The 12858-nt window shown below is 41.7% G+C and overlaps 1 protein-coding gene across 1 annotated transcript in view; it reads right to left on the minus strand.

Moving 5' to 3' along the window:
* Positions 1-744: 744 nt before the first annotated feature.
* Positions 745-12858, minus strand: part of TPH2 (tryptophan hydroxylase 2) — a 106746-nt gene continuing 94632 nt past the window's right edge. The window contains exons 10-11 of the mRNA XM_005896788.3: positions 5137-5270; positions 745-5007 (exon numbers count right to left, since the gene is read on the minus strand). Of these exons, the coding sequence (XP_005896850.2) occupies positions 4833-5007; positions 5137-5270 (309 nt within the window). The 3' untranslated portion in view covers positions 745-4832. The remainder of the gene's footprint in view (positions 5008-5136; positions 5271-12858) is intronic.

Raw genomic sequence — 12858 nt, forward strand, 5'->3', positions numbered from 1 at the left:
AGTAAGATATTGATTTTTTAGAGTCTCAGTATTGCAATGGTCTCCTAATTGGTTTTCCAGCACTCTCCAATCCCCTGACAATTCATTTCCACACAGCAGCCTGAGTCACCTTTAAAAATGTAACTCAGATCCTGTTTACAACCCTGCAGTGACTCCACTGCATTGAGAGTCCACCCAACCCCCTCTGGAACCCTGTATTATCTCATCCTTGCTTCCCAGGCAGTCATTTTATCCTTCCTCTCCAGCCCACTGGCAATCTGTCTTCCGTGAACACATCCATTTCTGCCTATGATCTTGCTGTTCCCTCTTTCAGAGGACACTCTTTCCATGGCTCTCTTCATGCCTGGCTTCTGCTTATCCCATGGTTCTTAGTCAAATGCCATCTGCTCAGAAATGCTTTCCCTGGCCGGCTTATTCCCTCCCCATTCCATTGCTCTGTATCACATCACTCCAACTATTTTCTTCATAAAATTTGCCATGATCTCAATCTGGTTTTTTGCTGATATCTATTAGAATATAAGTTTGAAGTGGGCATAAACCTCTCTGCCTAATTCATCACTACATACTAAGTGTTGAGAACAGTGCCTGATGCAGCCCCTGGTATGATCTAAGCCATATCTGAACATTTTGAGACCACGAGTGACATTATAAAGACTCACCATTTCATGTTTCAGAACTGGTTTATTTTGAATATGTGCAAATCTAATATGAGAAGAGCAATATATCACTATTAATTCCCTTGCCTCTTCCCAGAAAATGGCAATCTGCATAAGAAATAATTTTCCCAAATAAGAGAATGTCTTTTGAAAACTGAAGAAGAAGGGAAAAAAAAAAAAAAAACTCAGACACACTAGAAAACTCTGGACTACTTTCTTTTTCATTATAAGTAAGACAAGGTTCACGAGAGTAAGCATCAGGGCTTGATTCTTTAGAAGTTGAAAATTAGATCAAATGAATTAGAGGACAACTACATCTTGTGTTAATGTTTTCCTTCTCAAATGAAGAAAATGAGATGATGTGAGCCATGACTGCATTTGAAAATGAAACTTTGTATTTCGATTTGCTTTCACGTTAAAGCACAGTGTTTTTCATTTTCAAACTTTTCACGTTGGAAAATGTTGCAATACATTACATTCATTAGGCGCAGGCCCATTTACCATGTGCAAGCAAGACAGGCATGAATGTATCATTCCCATAAAGCATCATCTCTAAATTACACAGTAAATAAATGAGACTAAGCCAGACACTCGGTTCACAACCCTTAACACTAATGTAAAAAAAAAATATTTTTTTAACCAGCCTGGGTCACAGTTACCCACTCTTAAAACCAGCAATTTATGGGGAGGGAGAGGGGATGGAGGTTCAAGAGGGAGGGGACATATGTATACCTATGGCTGATTCATGCTGATATTTGGCAGAAGCTAACAAAATTTTGTAAAGCAATTATCCTTCAACTAAAAAATATTTCTTAAAAAAAACCTGCAATTTACGAACAATCTATTAGGCCAAATATACTGATCATCCAGAAATACACTGGTTGACTGACCCCAACTCATAACAGACAAAAACGCTTTAAGGAAAACTGAACTAATCAGATTCTGGTTTTTTTGCAAAGGATGATACATAAGAAACCTGGTCTTACTAGGAAGCTTGGGTTGATTTCTGATTAGCTGATTACAGAAGACAGCAGCAAAGCCAAAATAAAGTAGCGATTCACAGTGAGATGACAGTGAGCAAGTATCTTTAAATTTATAATTGCCCTTGGATCTATTTAATTTAGCTTTAAGTCAGGAGGCATAATTGAGACAAATGGTTGCACTGAGCAGGTATCAGATATGACAAGAATCTGGCTGTGATTATTTCGTTGTACTGTTTCTGCCAACACTTCTCCTCTGATGGCTATTAAACTTTACAGGACTTTCCCCACTACTAGCTGTAGTGGCATTTGCATGTTAAATGCTCACAACAAACGAAAACCACGATTCCGTTGTTTCACATGGCGAGAACCACGGTTTCTGCTATTCCAAATGGAGAACAAATCTAAAAAGAATCAAGCAATTCTTCCTCCTTGTATGATACCTCTATAAGCCTGTGGGAAAGCCTTGCAACTCTTCTATTTTTGAAACAACACAGGTTTTTGCCCACGCAAGAAAACCAAGGGTACCACTATAGCCGGTCAGAAGGCAGATCGACTGTTATTTTTGTTGGAGGAGTTTTTCTATAATTAAGTACAATTCTTCCTTCAGTACATTTAACTAAGAAACTCCCCTTTCACTGGGGCTAGAAGGGAAAAGCTTGATGGCTACTTTTGGGTTTTGTCTCTTTTACTGAATTACAGTGACTGTAATATAAGTATAGGTATATAGTATTCACAATTTTTAAAGGTTATGCTCCCTTTATAGATAATGTAAAATATTGGCGATGTTCCCCGTGTTGTACAGTATATCCTTGCAGCTTATTTTATACTTACTGCTCTGTACCTCTTAATCCTCCACCCCTATCTTGCCCCTCCCATCTTCCCCTCTCCCTGGTAACCACTATTTTATTCTCTATGTGAGTCTGCTTCTTTTTTGTCATTTTCTTATTTCACATATAAGTGATATCATACAGCATTTGTTTTTCTCTGGCTGGATTATTTCACTTAACATAATGCCCTCCAAGTCATCCCTATTGCCACAAAAGGTAAAATATTATCTAAAGCAACACCAAATTATGGGAACAGCAGGAAAAGCAGAGATTAAGAGTGCCTTAGCCAATTTTCTCCTTTGAGAAAATTCAGCAACCAGTTCCGGAAATTTCTTACTGTTCCTAGTCTCTCTTAACTGTTTATGGGAAATTTCGGGATTCATTGTTCTGGGTTACATTCTAGATTAGTATTTATAAATAATTATTCAGGGTCATCTAGATCTAACAAAACAAGATGTAAGAAATTAGGTCTTTATGGATTTAGAAAATGATTGGAATTTACAACTACTTGATCATTTCAAATCCTTTTATTTGGGTTCAGCTTGCTCATCATTTCTCTACCACTGATAATTTTTCAAGGCACTACTCTTTCAGCTCAAATAGTATTTAAACTGAATGATTCTCACATTCTACCCATCAAATCCCTTCTCAAAAACTTCATTGTTTTGAGAATCCTTCAAAAATGGAACAGCCTCAATCATCAAGATAACCAAGAGTCAAACGTCTGATTTCTCATTGTAATTTTACCTCACTCTGATGTATATTTTAATTTTTTCATATTCTTCCTGAATATATTTAGTCCCAAAATTTCTGACTTGTAACAGGCCATGCAACAGTATGAGTTAGTTTGAAATTTTATGCAATTTCCTATTTAAAGAACATCCTTAGAAGTAAATATTTTAGAATTGCTAACTTAGAAGTTATTCTGTCATCTTATTCTTCTCTACTTTTTCTCATCCTCTCTCTCCCCAACCCAGTATTCTGTGCTACTAAAGCAGATTAGAGGAACAATGATTGCATTTGTTAAGGGAATCAGAAGCTAAAATTCACTCACTCATTCAGCAATTATTTGTTCACTTAATCACCTCTTATAGCAAGAGATGACTGAAATTTGTAGCGCATCATTTTTTTTTTTCATTATTGGAGTATAGTCGCTTTACAATGTTGTATCACTTTCTGCTGTACAGGAAAGTGAATCAGCTGTAGGTATTCATATATCCCCTCTTCCTTAGATTGCCTTCCTGTGGTATATCACTATCACTTACCTAAATTTGCCCAAACTTTGGGCATGTGGCCAGACTCCCAGAGACCTAGCATGGTTTGGGGTTGTGAGAGGAAACATCTGTACCGTTGTCAACCCTTGATCACAAGCCAAGTCCTATGTACTGATGAACATTAGTTCTGATAAGCATTACTTTCCCTTCTATGACTACACCTCATAAGTACATACACACACCAAGCTGAATGTCTTAGCAATCCGAAAGTGAGATGTGATGCGCTGTTAACATTGATGCATGACTGACTGTGCTACTCTGAGCAAATCACTTAACTCTCTGTGACTCAATTTCTACGCCACTGTAATCAAAGCTCTATGAATATTATTATTCTCCAAGAGAAATGGGTTAAACACCTGAGCAGAATAATCACTTTATTTCAGCATAAAATTCACACTCCCAAGATTTATTCTCTACTGTTTAGTCTTTCCTAATGTCCATTCTGGAAGTATTTTCTTCCAAAATACTTTGGGAAGCATGCCACAACTCAGTTTCTACAAGGTCAATGCAATCTATATATTCTATGTGTGAAAAGTTCACTTTTCTTACATTGTATAAATAATCATCCTGAAAACCATTCCAACTAGTGTGTTCATATCCATTTTCGAAAGCGAATACTGAATCTTTTAGTAATGTGATAGGAAGTTTCATACAATTCTGGGTTTATCTCAAATAGTGCTGTGAAAACACTCACACTGGAGAAAATAGAAACAGTTTCACTGCTATTTTCATTTTATCTAATGAACACAAAGGAAAGGCTCTGATCTCAGAAAGAAAAGGTCACAAGCTAGAGTCAGAAGAGGGCTATTTGTTAACAATTTTCAATAGCTACAGTTTAGCTAAGGACACTAAGCTGGAATGTCAAATTTATTTAAGACATTTAAGCCTGTTCCATACAGTGAGTGGCTATCTGCCATTGGGTTCTTTATGGTGTTTCGCACATTATCACAGTAAGTTACAAGTAGGTAGGAATACAGAGAATTGTGTGCTTACTAGCCAAGCCATGACACAGAAAGCTATCGGTGTTATATGACATTGAATTGTTGTTAAGCCCCCAAAAGATCATGCTGGCAGTGACACGGGTCCCAGGCATCAAATCCCCAGATACTGGTTCATTTTGTTCAAGGCATCACACACGGTGTTCAAATCGCTGCGGAGGTCCTGCACCACGTTTTCAATACTCCTGGTGTCCTTCAGAATTTCAATACTCTGAGTGTAGGGATTGAAGTAGACTGAGAAGGGACGGGTAATTGACTTTGCGAAGTCCCTGCAAAATAAACAGAACAGAGGAGAATGTGGGATCAACCCTAACAGGCTCAAGAGACAGATATAAGGAAGGAACAGAACCAGCAAAATAAAAAGTCATGTTCTCTAGATGGAAGCAAAAGAAATTTACCTCATCTTTTCTTTGGCTTCTTCAAAACTTTCTGAAACAAAGTAGGCTTCCTGGAAAGTGGTGATAAGGCATTCCTGCAAGCAGGTTGTCTTTGGGTCAAAGGCTTTCACACACGCCTTGTCAGAAAGAGCATGCTGCAAAACACACCGTGAAACCCGTTAAAGTCCCGGATGAGACTGCCGAAGGGCCACCAGCTCACACTCCTCCAGAGCAGCTCCGGCCTCCCACAGAACTGCCCAGTTACTCATCCACCATAGTACGGGGAACTCTCCCCAAGGCAGGGGAAACAGACTGTGAAGGGTTTTGTTTGTTTGGTTGGTTGTTTTGAAGTCTGTTAGTAGCTGAGGGGGCAAAAAGGAGATAATGGTATTATTTTATTTACTATTAACCAAATTCATACTGAAGGACCGTTCAGAGCTGGAACCCCACAGAATGTGCATGCGTGCATGGTCGTGTCAGACTCTGTGACCCCACGGTCTGCAGCCCACCAGGCTCCTCTGTCCATGGGATTTCCCAGGCAAGAACACTGGAGTGGGTTGCCATTTCCTCCTCCAGGGGATCTTCCTGACCCAGGGACCAAAACTGCCTCTCCTGCATCTCCTGTATGGCAGGCGGATTCTTTACCACCACATCACCTGGGAAGCCCAACTCCACAGAAATGAAATTTTAAATCTATGCTATGAATAGAAACAGGAGAGAGAACAAATATGGTCTTAAATTTATTGCTTCCAGCAATGGACTGGAATTTCCCTTAAATGGCAGAAGTAATAATTACCTGCGTGGAGAGGTAATTGGGACTCTGACTGAACTATTTGTGGACTCATTGTGAGACATTTTGAGGCCAGGTACTACATACCAACAGAGGCTGGAGTGGGCCTGTATATTTGAGGATACATGCAAAGTATTCATTTACCTTCCCTCAAGCACAGCAGAGCAATATACAGCAGATAAATATTTCCAGGTAGGGGAAAAAAAAAAAGAGAGCTAATATTAATAGCTATACTTAATGCTCAGAGCAGACATGATGGACACAGGAAAGCTAATGCAGGTACTCTGTGAACCATCATTAGCCCTGTTCAGTTCACCCCATGACTGGCACTAAGAACAGCAAGCAACAATGAATGACCGTATTCAAGATAAATCCAGTGATGCTAAAAGTTAGCACTCATTTCCTGCCACCTGCCTATTTATAGCCCCTGGATCTGTAGTTCTTGCACAGAATGTGCCTAAGAATCACAGAGGAGCTTGTAGGAAATGCAGAAACCCAGGCCTCAATTTTATGTGAAAAGTCTGGATAAATCCCAGAAGTCTGCATTTTAAAGGCATCCAAGGTGATTCAGACAGGTGGTTGTAAATTATATTTTGAGAAACACCCCTTTAGATTCCTTCCTTCTTAATTTCAATGATAAACTGGTTGGGAGAGAGAGGCAGAGAGAGAAAAGTTAGCAGAAACAGCCTTGAACCGAGAGTTAGAAAACCTATTTGCAGGGCAGGAACAGAGACGCAGACATGGAGACTGGACGTGTGGACAGAGGGGGCGGAAAGGGTGGGATGACTTGGGAGGTTAGGATCGGCGTGTACACACCACCACGTGTGAAATAAATATCTATAGTGGGCAGCTGCTGGGTAGCACAGGGGCCTCAGCTTGGTGCTCTGTGCTGACTCCAAGGGGTAGCATGGGGTGGGGAGGTGCGAGGGATGCTCAGGAGGGAGGGATATATGTGTGTGTGTATGTGTGTGTGTGTGTATAGAGAGAGAGAGAGAGAGAGAGAGCTGATTCACATTGTTGTACAGCAGAAATCAACTCAACACTGCAAAGCATTTATACTCCAATAAAATAAATAAATAAGAATAAGTGGTAAATCACAGAAAAAGAAAGAAAAGAAAACATGGACTCTAGTCAGGCGTTGCTGCTGACTGGATAACCTTGGCAGATGATTTCACCTCTCTGGACCCCCATTTCCTGAGTGTCCATGAGAAGTCTGGGCTGGCTGACTTCTGAAGACACTCTATTCCAGCCTCTGGTCCACCCAAAGCACTTCTCAATCTCTAACTGCTAAGGTTTTCCCGGAGAAACACTGAAAAACCTTTCCTGTTCAATATTACTGCTGCATTCCCCCAACAATTTCACACTGCTTGGAATGATTGGTAGCCTTCTGTGAAGAAGGCCATGGTTCCCTAAGTGTGAAAATACAATAGTGAACCCAAGGACTGACGGGTGAGAGAAAGGGCACACGCTCCTACCCGGGGTGAGATTTGCTTTCCCGCCAAGTCCCGTTGTCCAGATAAATGCAGATGTGAATCAGGGAATGCAGAGGGCCCCATGGAGTGAACTGATTTTTTCTTGGCCCACAGAACAACTTCATCATATGTGGAAGGTCACTACACCAGCACCTGCATTTGTGCTATATTCAATGTAGTGCAGGAAACATCAGGGGATTTGGGGTTCCACATGGCTAATAATTCTGTCCACATTTTTAAAACAACTTCACAGTTTCAAGAAACAAAATGTGCTTTGATGAGAGCTGTTGCTCCTCTTGGGGATGGTCTTGATCCGTCTCCTGTACAATATCACGAACCTTCGTCCATAGTTCATCAGGTACTCTGTCTATCAGATCTAGACCCTTAAATCTATTTCTCACTTCCACTGTATAATCATAAGGGATTTGATTTAGGTCATACTTGACCTAAATCACTTTTCTCCACTTTCTTCAATTTCAGTCTGAATTTGGCAATAAGGAGTTCATGATCTGAGCCACAGTCAGCTCCCGGTCTTGTTCTGGCTGACTATACAGAGCTTCTCCATCTTTGGCTGCAAAGAATATAATCAATCTGATTTTGGTGTTGACCATCTGGTGATGTCTATGTGTAAAGTCTTCTCTTGTGTTGTTGGAAGAGGGTGTTTGCTGTGACCAATGCGTTTTCTTGGCAAAATTCTATCAGCCTTTGCCCTGCTTTATTCTGTACTCCAAGGCCAAATTTGCCTGTTACTCCAGGTGTTTCTTGACTTCCTGCTTTTGCATTCCAGTCCCCTATAATGAAAAGGACATCTTTTGGGGGGTATTAGTTCTAGAAGGTCTTGTAGGTCTTCATAGAACCGTTCAACTTCAGCTTCTTCAGCATTACTGGTCAGGGCATAGGCTTGGATTACCATGATATTGAATGGTTTGGCTTGGAAATGAACAGAAATCATTCTGTCATTTTTGAGATTGCATCCAAGTACTGCATTTTGGACTCTTTTGTTGACCATGATGGCTACTCCATTTCTTCTAAGGGACTCCTGCCCACAGTAGTAGATATAATGGCCATCTGTGTTAAATTCACCCATTCCAGTCCATCTTAGTTCGCTGATTCCTAGAATGTCGATGTTCACTCTTGCCATCTCCTGTTTGACCACTTCCAATTTGCCTTGATTCATGGACCTAACATTCCAGGTTCCTATGCAATATTGCTCTTTACAGCATCAAACCTTGCTTCTATCACCAGTCCCATCCACAACTCAGTGTTGTTTTTGCTTTGGCTGCATCCCTTCATTCTTTATGGAGCTATTTCTCCACTGATCTCCATCCTAAAGGAGATCAGTCCTGGGTGTTCATTGGTAGGACTGATTTTGAAGCTGAAACTCCAATACTTTGGTCACCTGATGCAAAGAGCTGACTCATCTGAAAAGACCCTGACGCTGGGAAAGACTGAGGGCAGGAGGAGAAGGGGACGACAGAGAATGAAATGGTTGGATGGCATCACCGACTCAATGGACATGGGTTTGGGTGGACTCCAGGAGTTGGTGATGGACAGGGAGGCCTGGTGTGTTGCAGTTCATGGGGTCACAAAGAGTCGGACATGACTGAGCAACTGAACTAAACTGAACTGAACTGTTGCCTCTCTGCAAAGAATAGGCCTCCTATTGGTTCCCCATGATTTTCGGAACTAGCAGTTGCTTTCTTTGCAGCCATATACTCTGCGTGCATTTTATTTAGTATGTTGCTCTAACTGTCCATTTATCCATCAGTACATACAAAAAAGAAGACAGTGCCTGACAGTGTCCCTGATGTTTGCATGTTCTCACAGTCGCACTGAGGGGCACAGGCAGAGAGGTAGCAGAACAGGCTGTATGAACGTTCAGGGCACAGCTCACTCAGGGCTCCCTGCTGAGCCAGATTTCTCACTGGGCCAAGGACAAGCAAGGGAAGAGGAGGAAACTTATCCACCTAGGTCTGCAGTGTGACAGACCTTGGCTGCGACAGGACAGTAGCACCTTTAGCAGTCACCATGTGTAGAGGATGCCTCTGGTATATAATAACAGAGACAAAAATTAGTGTAGTTTTAGAAAAATGTATCATATGATGATTCTACTAGATACTCAAATGAGCTCATTTCGTCATTTTAACAGAAATATGACATGAGAGTAGACCAAGAAAAAGCCCAGAGGGCAAGGTGCTCTGCCTTTAAGAAAAGTCAGTGTATTCACAGCATATGATTTGAAGCAAAGACCATTAGGTAATATATATCACACTTGACTAATGCAATCATCAAAAAGACAGTTGGAAGTTCATTGTTCTAAGCTCTCAACAATGTAGTCTATCCTCAAGATCCTGCTGCATCCAACAGCTGGTTATATGCTGGGGACCGCTCCATCCATGGAGTATGAGACCAGTTCTACCCCTTGGCTGTTAAAAATATAGGGATGATAATGGTATCCAAGGATTAGCCTGGAGAATGAAGAGTCTAGAGTTGGGGGAACAGCCACTGAGTGAGGCCAACACAGGAGGTGGCAATCACACTGATAAGTATCTCACTTACTGGTGGGAAGCTCTCCTGTGCGATGACCTCCAGGAACATCCATGCAGCCCATGAAGGGCCCCTGCTTCTGAAAACTAAAGCACAGCTCAAGGGTTCATGACTATCGTTCATGTCTCCACTGGTTCCACTGCTCAGCGGAGCAAAGCCCTACTGAGTTTGCTTCTCAACTGCTACCCACATCTCTCTGTAAGCCACCTTGGTTTTAGGGAACAAGTTTCACACTCTCTCCTCTGTGTCCAGAGTCGATTCTCTGTAAACATACAGCCAAACTACTTGATGTCCCCAGGGAGTTCTGTGGTAAATCCTTTCCAAAGTGTTAAGAGTCTGATATCCTGAAGTCTGCAAAAATTAATCCAATTTCCTGCAGAGAGAGGCTTTCTAATGCTGAGAGAATCTGGCTGAGAGCTTTTTACTCCGAAGCCATTTTTAAAGTGCAGGAATGCTTGAGAATCACCTCCTCTCATCTACATACCCTCCAAAAGGGCTGTTTTGGATTTATCCACAGGGCAAAAGGCAAGGACCCAGGACTAGGAACCAGGAGACCTGGATTCTAAACATAGCTGTCCCAGAGGTTTACCAGATGAGTGAAAATTCCCCAGGCTAGGATGCAATTCCCTCTTTGAGAAACTGCAAAGATTATATCTACCTGAACTCTAAAGCTCTTCTTGCAATACAGTTCTAACAGGGCCTGCAATACACAGGGCTTCGCTGGTGGTTCAGATGGTAAAGAGACTGACTGCAATGCAGGGAAACTGGGTTCCATCTCTGGGTCAGGTAAATACACAGCTCTCGTTCCACGGTCCCCTCCCTCCACCCCAACCCGCATAAATTCACCCTAGCAGCCTTTCCCATTGGGCCTGGGTATGGTCTTCCCACCCTCCCCAACAGAGATGGCCATTACCAATTAATTGACTTTTTAGTGCACAAATTTAAGGCTTTTTTTTTTTTTTTTTTTGGCCTATTCCAGTCTTTTAAATAGAAATTTCTTTTCAGCATCAAAAATTTCTCAGAGTTGTTCCACCTCTGTAAGCCTATTCCAGTGTTCATCTGGAAAACGGGAATAGTTACAGTGTCTATAACCCGGGAATGTGGTATGGATTAAATGAGAAAATGCATGTGAAGCGTCGGGCAAGTGGGAAGCACTCTGTAAATTTGGTTATCATGGCTGCTTCAGGCTCCCAGTGATGCCTGGTGTACACACGCACTGAGCCACACCTTCCTTCACTGGGGCAACTCTGCTGGAACCATCAAGAAAGAAGGATGGCCCTAGCTATGAGACTGCCAGTTCCTAGACTGCAACAGAGCCAGGCCTGAATTTATCAGTTTAAAATCTTCCTTCCTCCCAGCCACCTGCCTTTGCAATAACACGGAGTTATTCTCAGCTCTTCTAGATGTCAACCTGTGATCCTCACCCTCTATATTAGGACTGGTTAAAGTTGGGGGAAAACTCAAGTGTGAAGTCTAGTAGTTTGGGCCCTAGATCCTAAATAAAAACACCCTTACACTCACACTACAATCATTTTTTCCTACATCAGAACTCAAACATATGTGTTTGTATAATAAGTATGTATGCATGTCTATAATATTTTTTGAACCTCCCTCAAATGTTTTTCCTTCTAACTGAGCACAGCATGGTCACAACATCCCTGTTGCTACACTGGGTGATGATGGTATCACACTTTTTTCATCAGTGATGTTGAAAGTTTCAACAGTTTGAACAAGATTCCAGGGGCAGGAGGGGGCATTGGGACAAACTCCCTCAACAAGAAATCCCTGTGTAAAAGCCAAAGACCCTTCTCCAGTGCCCACTGTCTGATCTTTGCTCTGTTCTTACTAACAGCGCTGCTTCAGGAAAGGAAGGGGTGGGAGGAAGGGAGCTGGGAGCCATCTGAACACAGTACAGGTGGAGCAGCTCAGAGACTCTCAGAGTCCTAACTCCAGCCACCCCGCCGACACCCTCGAAGGCCTCAGGGAACACACGGGGGCCCTGGGCCGCCTCCACAGCCTGACCGTACTGACCAGCCTCTGATCACCTCACAGAGCTGCCGCAAGTGGCTGTAAATACAAATGATTGTAGTAAATATAAAGTTGTTATGGAAATGCTGATAAACAGCTACATAAAAGCAGAGCCAGAAATCCACCATGCAAGGATATCCTAAAACTAAAGCCAAAATATAATAATAAGTAAATTTTCAAAAACCACCAGCTTTGTCAAAACCTGAAAAGCAGAACAAATGTATTTGTATGTAATATTCCAGTGACTCTTATGAGGTAGATGCTAAGGCCATTTGCCAAAAAAAGGATCATCTCTGCCCTTAAGGGAACAAAGAACTAGACTGTGCTCTTACCTGTAAAAAGGAAGGAGAAATTACCTTTCATTTTTGAGATGGATTAAGACGGTTGGATGGCATCAGTAACTCAATGGACATGGTTTTGAGCAAATTCCGGGGGATAGTGAAGGACAGGGAAGGCTGGCGTGCTGCAGTTCACGGGGTCGCAAAGAGTCAGACACAACTTAACGACTGAACAACAGCAAACTTTCTGAGATAAGACTCAGCCAATTCATCAACTAGCAAGGGGTCCTTTACCCACTAACAAGAACAAACCGTGCTGTTGCTTCTCCTGGAGGACTGGATTCAGCAAAGACGCATATCCATCCCTTTGTTAGATTTTACCCCCTAAAGACACATTCTTGAAAACTGAGACTTTCAGTTTTGAGTTTGTTGAGTAAAATAAGTGAAGGAATGAGTGAATAATAAATTTTTTAAATGACAGTCATACAGTTAAGTCAACTCTGAGATAGAACAAGAATGCAAAAACGAAAGAAACACGCTAGACTGTGAGTGAATAGCAAGAATTATCCCATTTTCAACCTTTTGTAAAGTCAGTTTTCCAGCTGATCTAGCTCATTATTAACTGCTC

Source organism: Bos mutus, chromosome 5 (assembly GCF_027580195.1).
Source record: "Bos mutus isolate GX-2022 chromosome 5, NWIPB_WYAK_1.1, whole genome shotgun sequence".
Taxonomy (NCBI): domain Eukaryota; kingdom Metazoa; phylum Chordata; class Mammalia; order Artiodactyla; family Bovidae; genus Bos; species Bos mutus.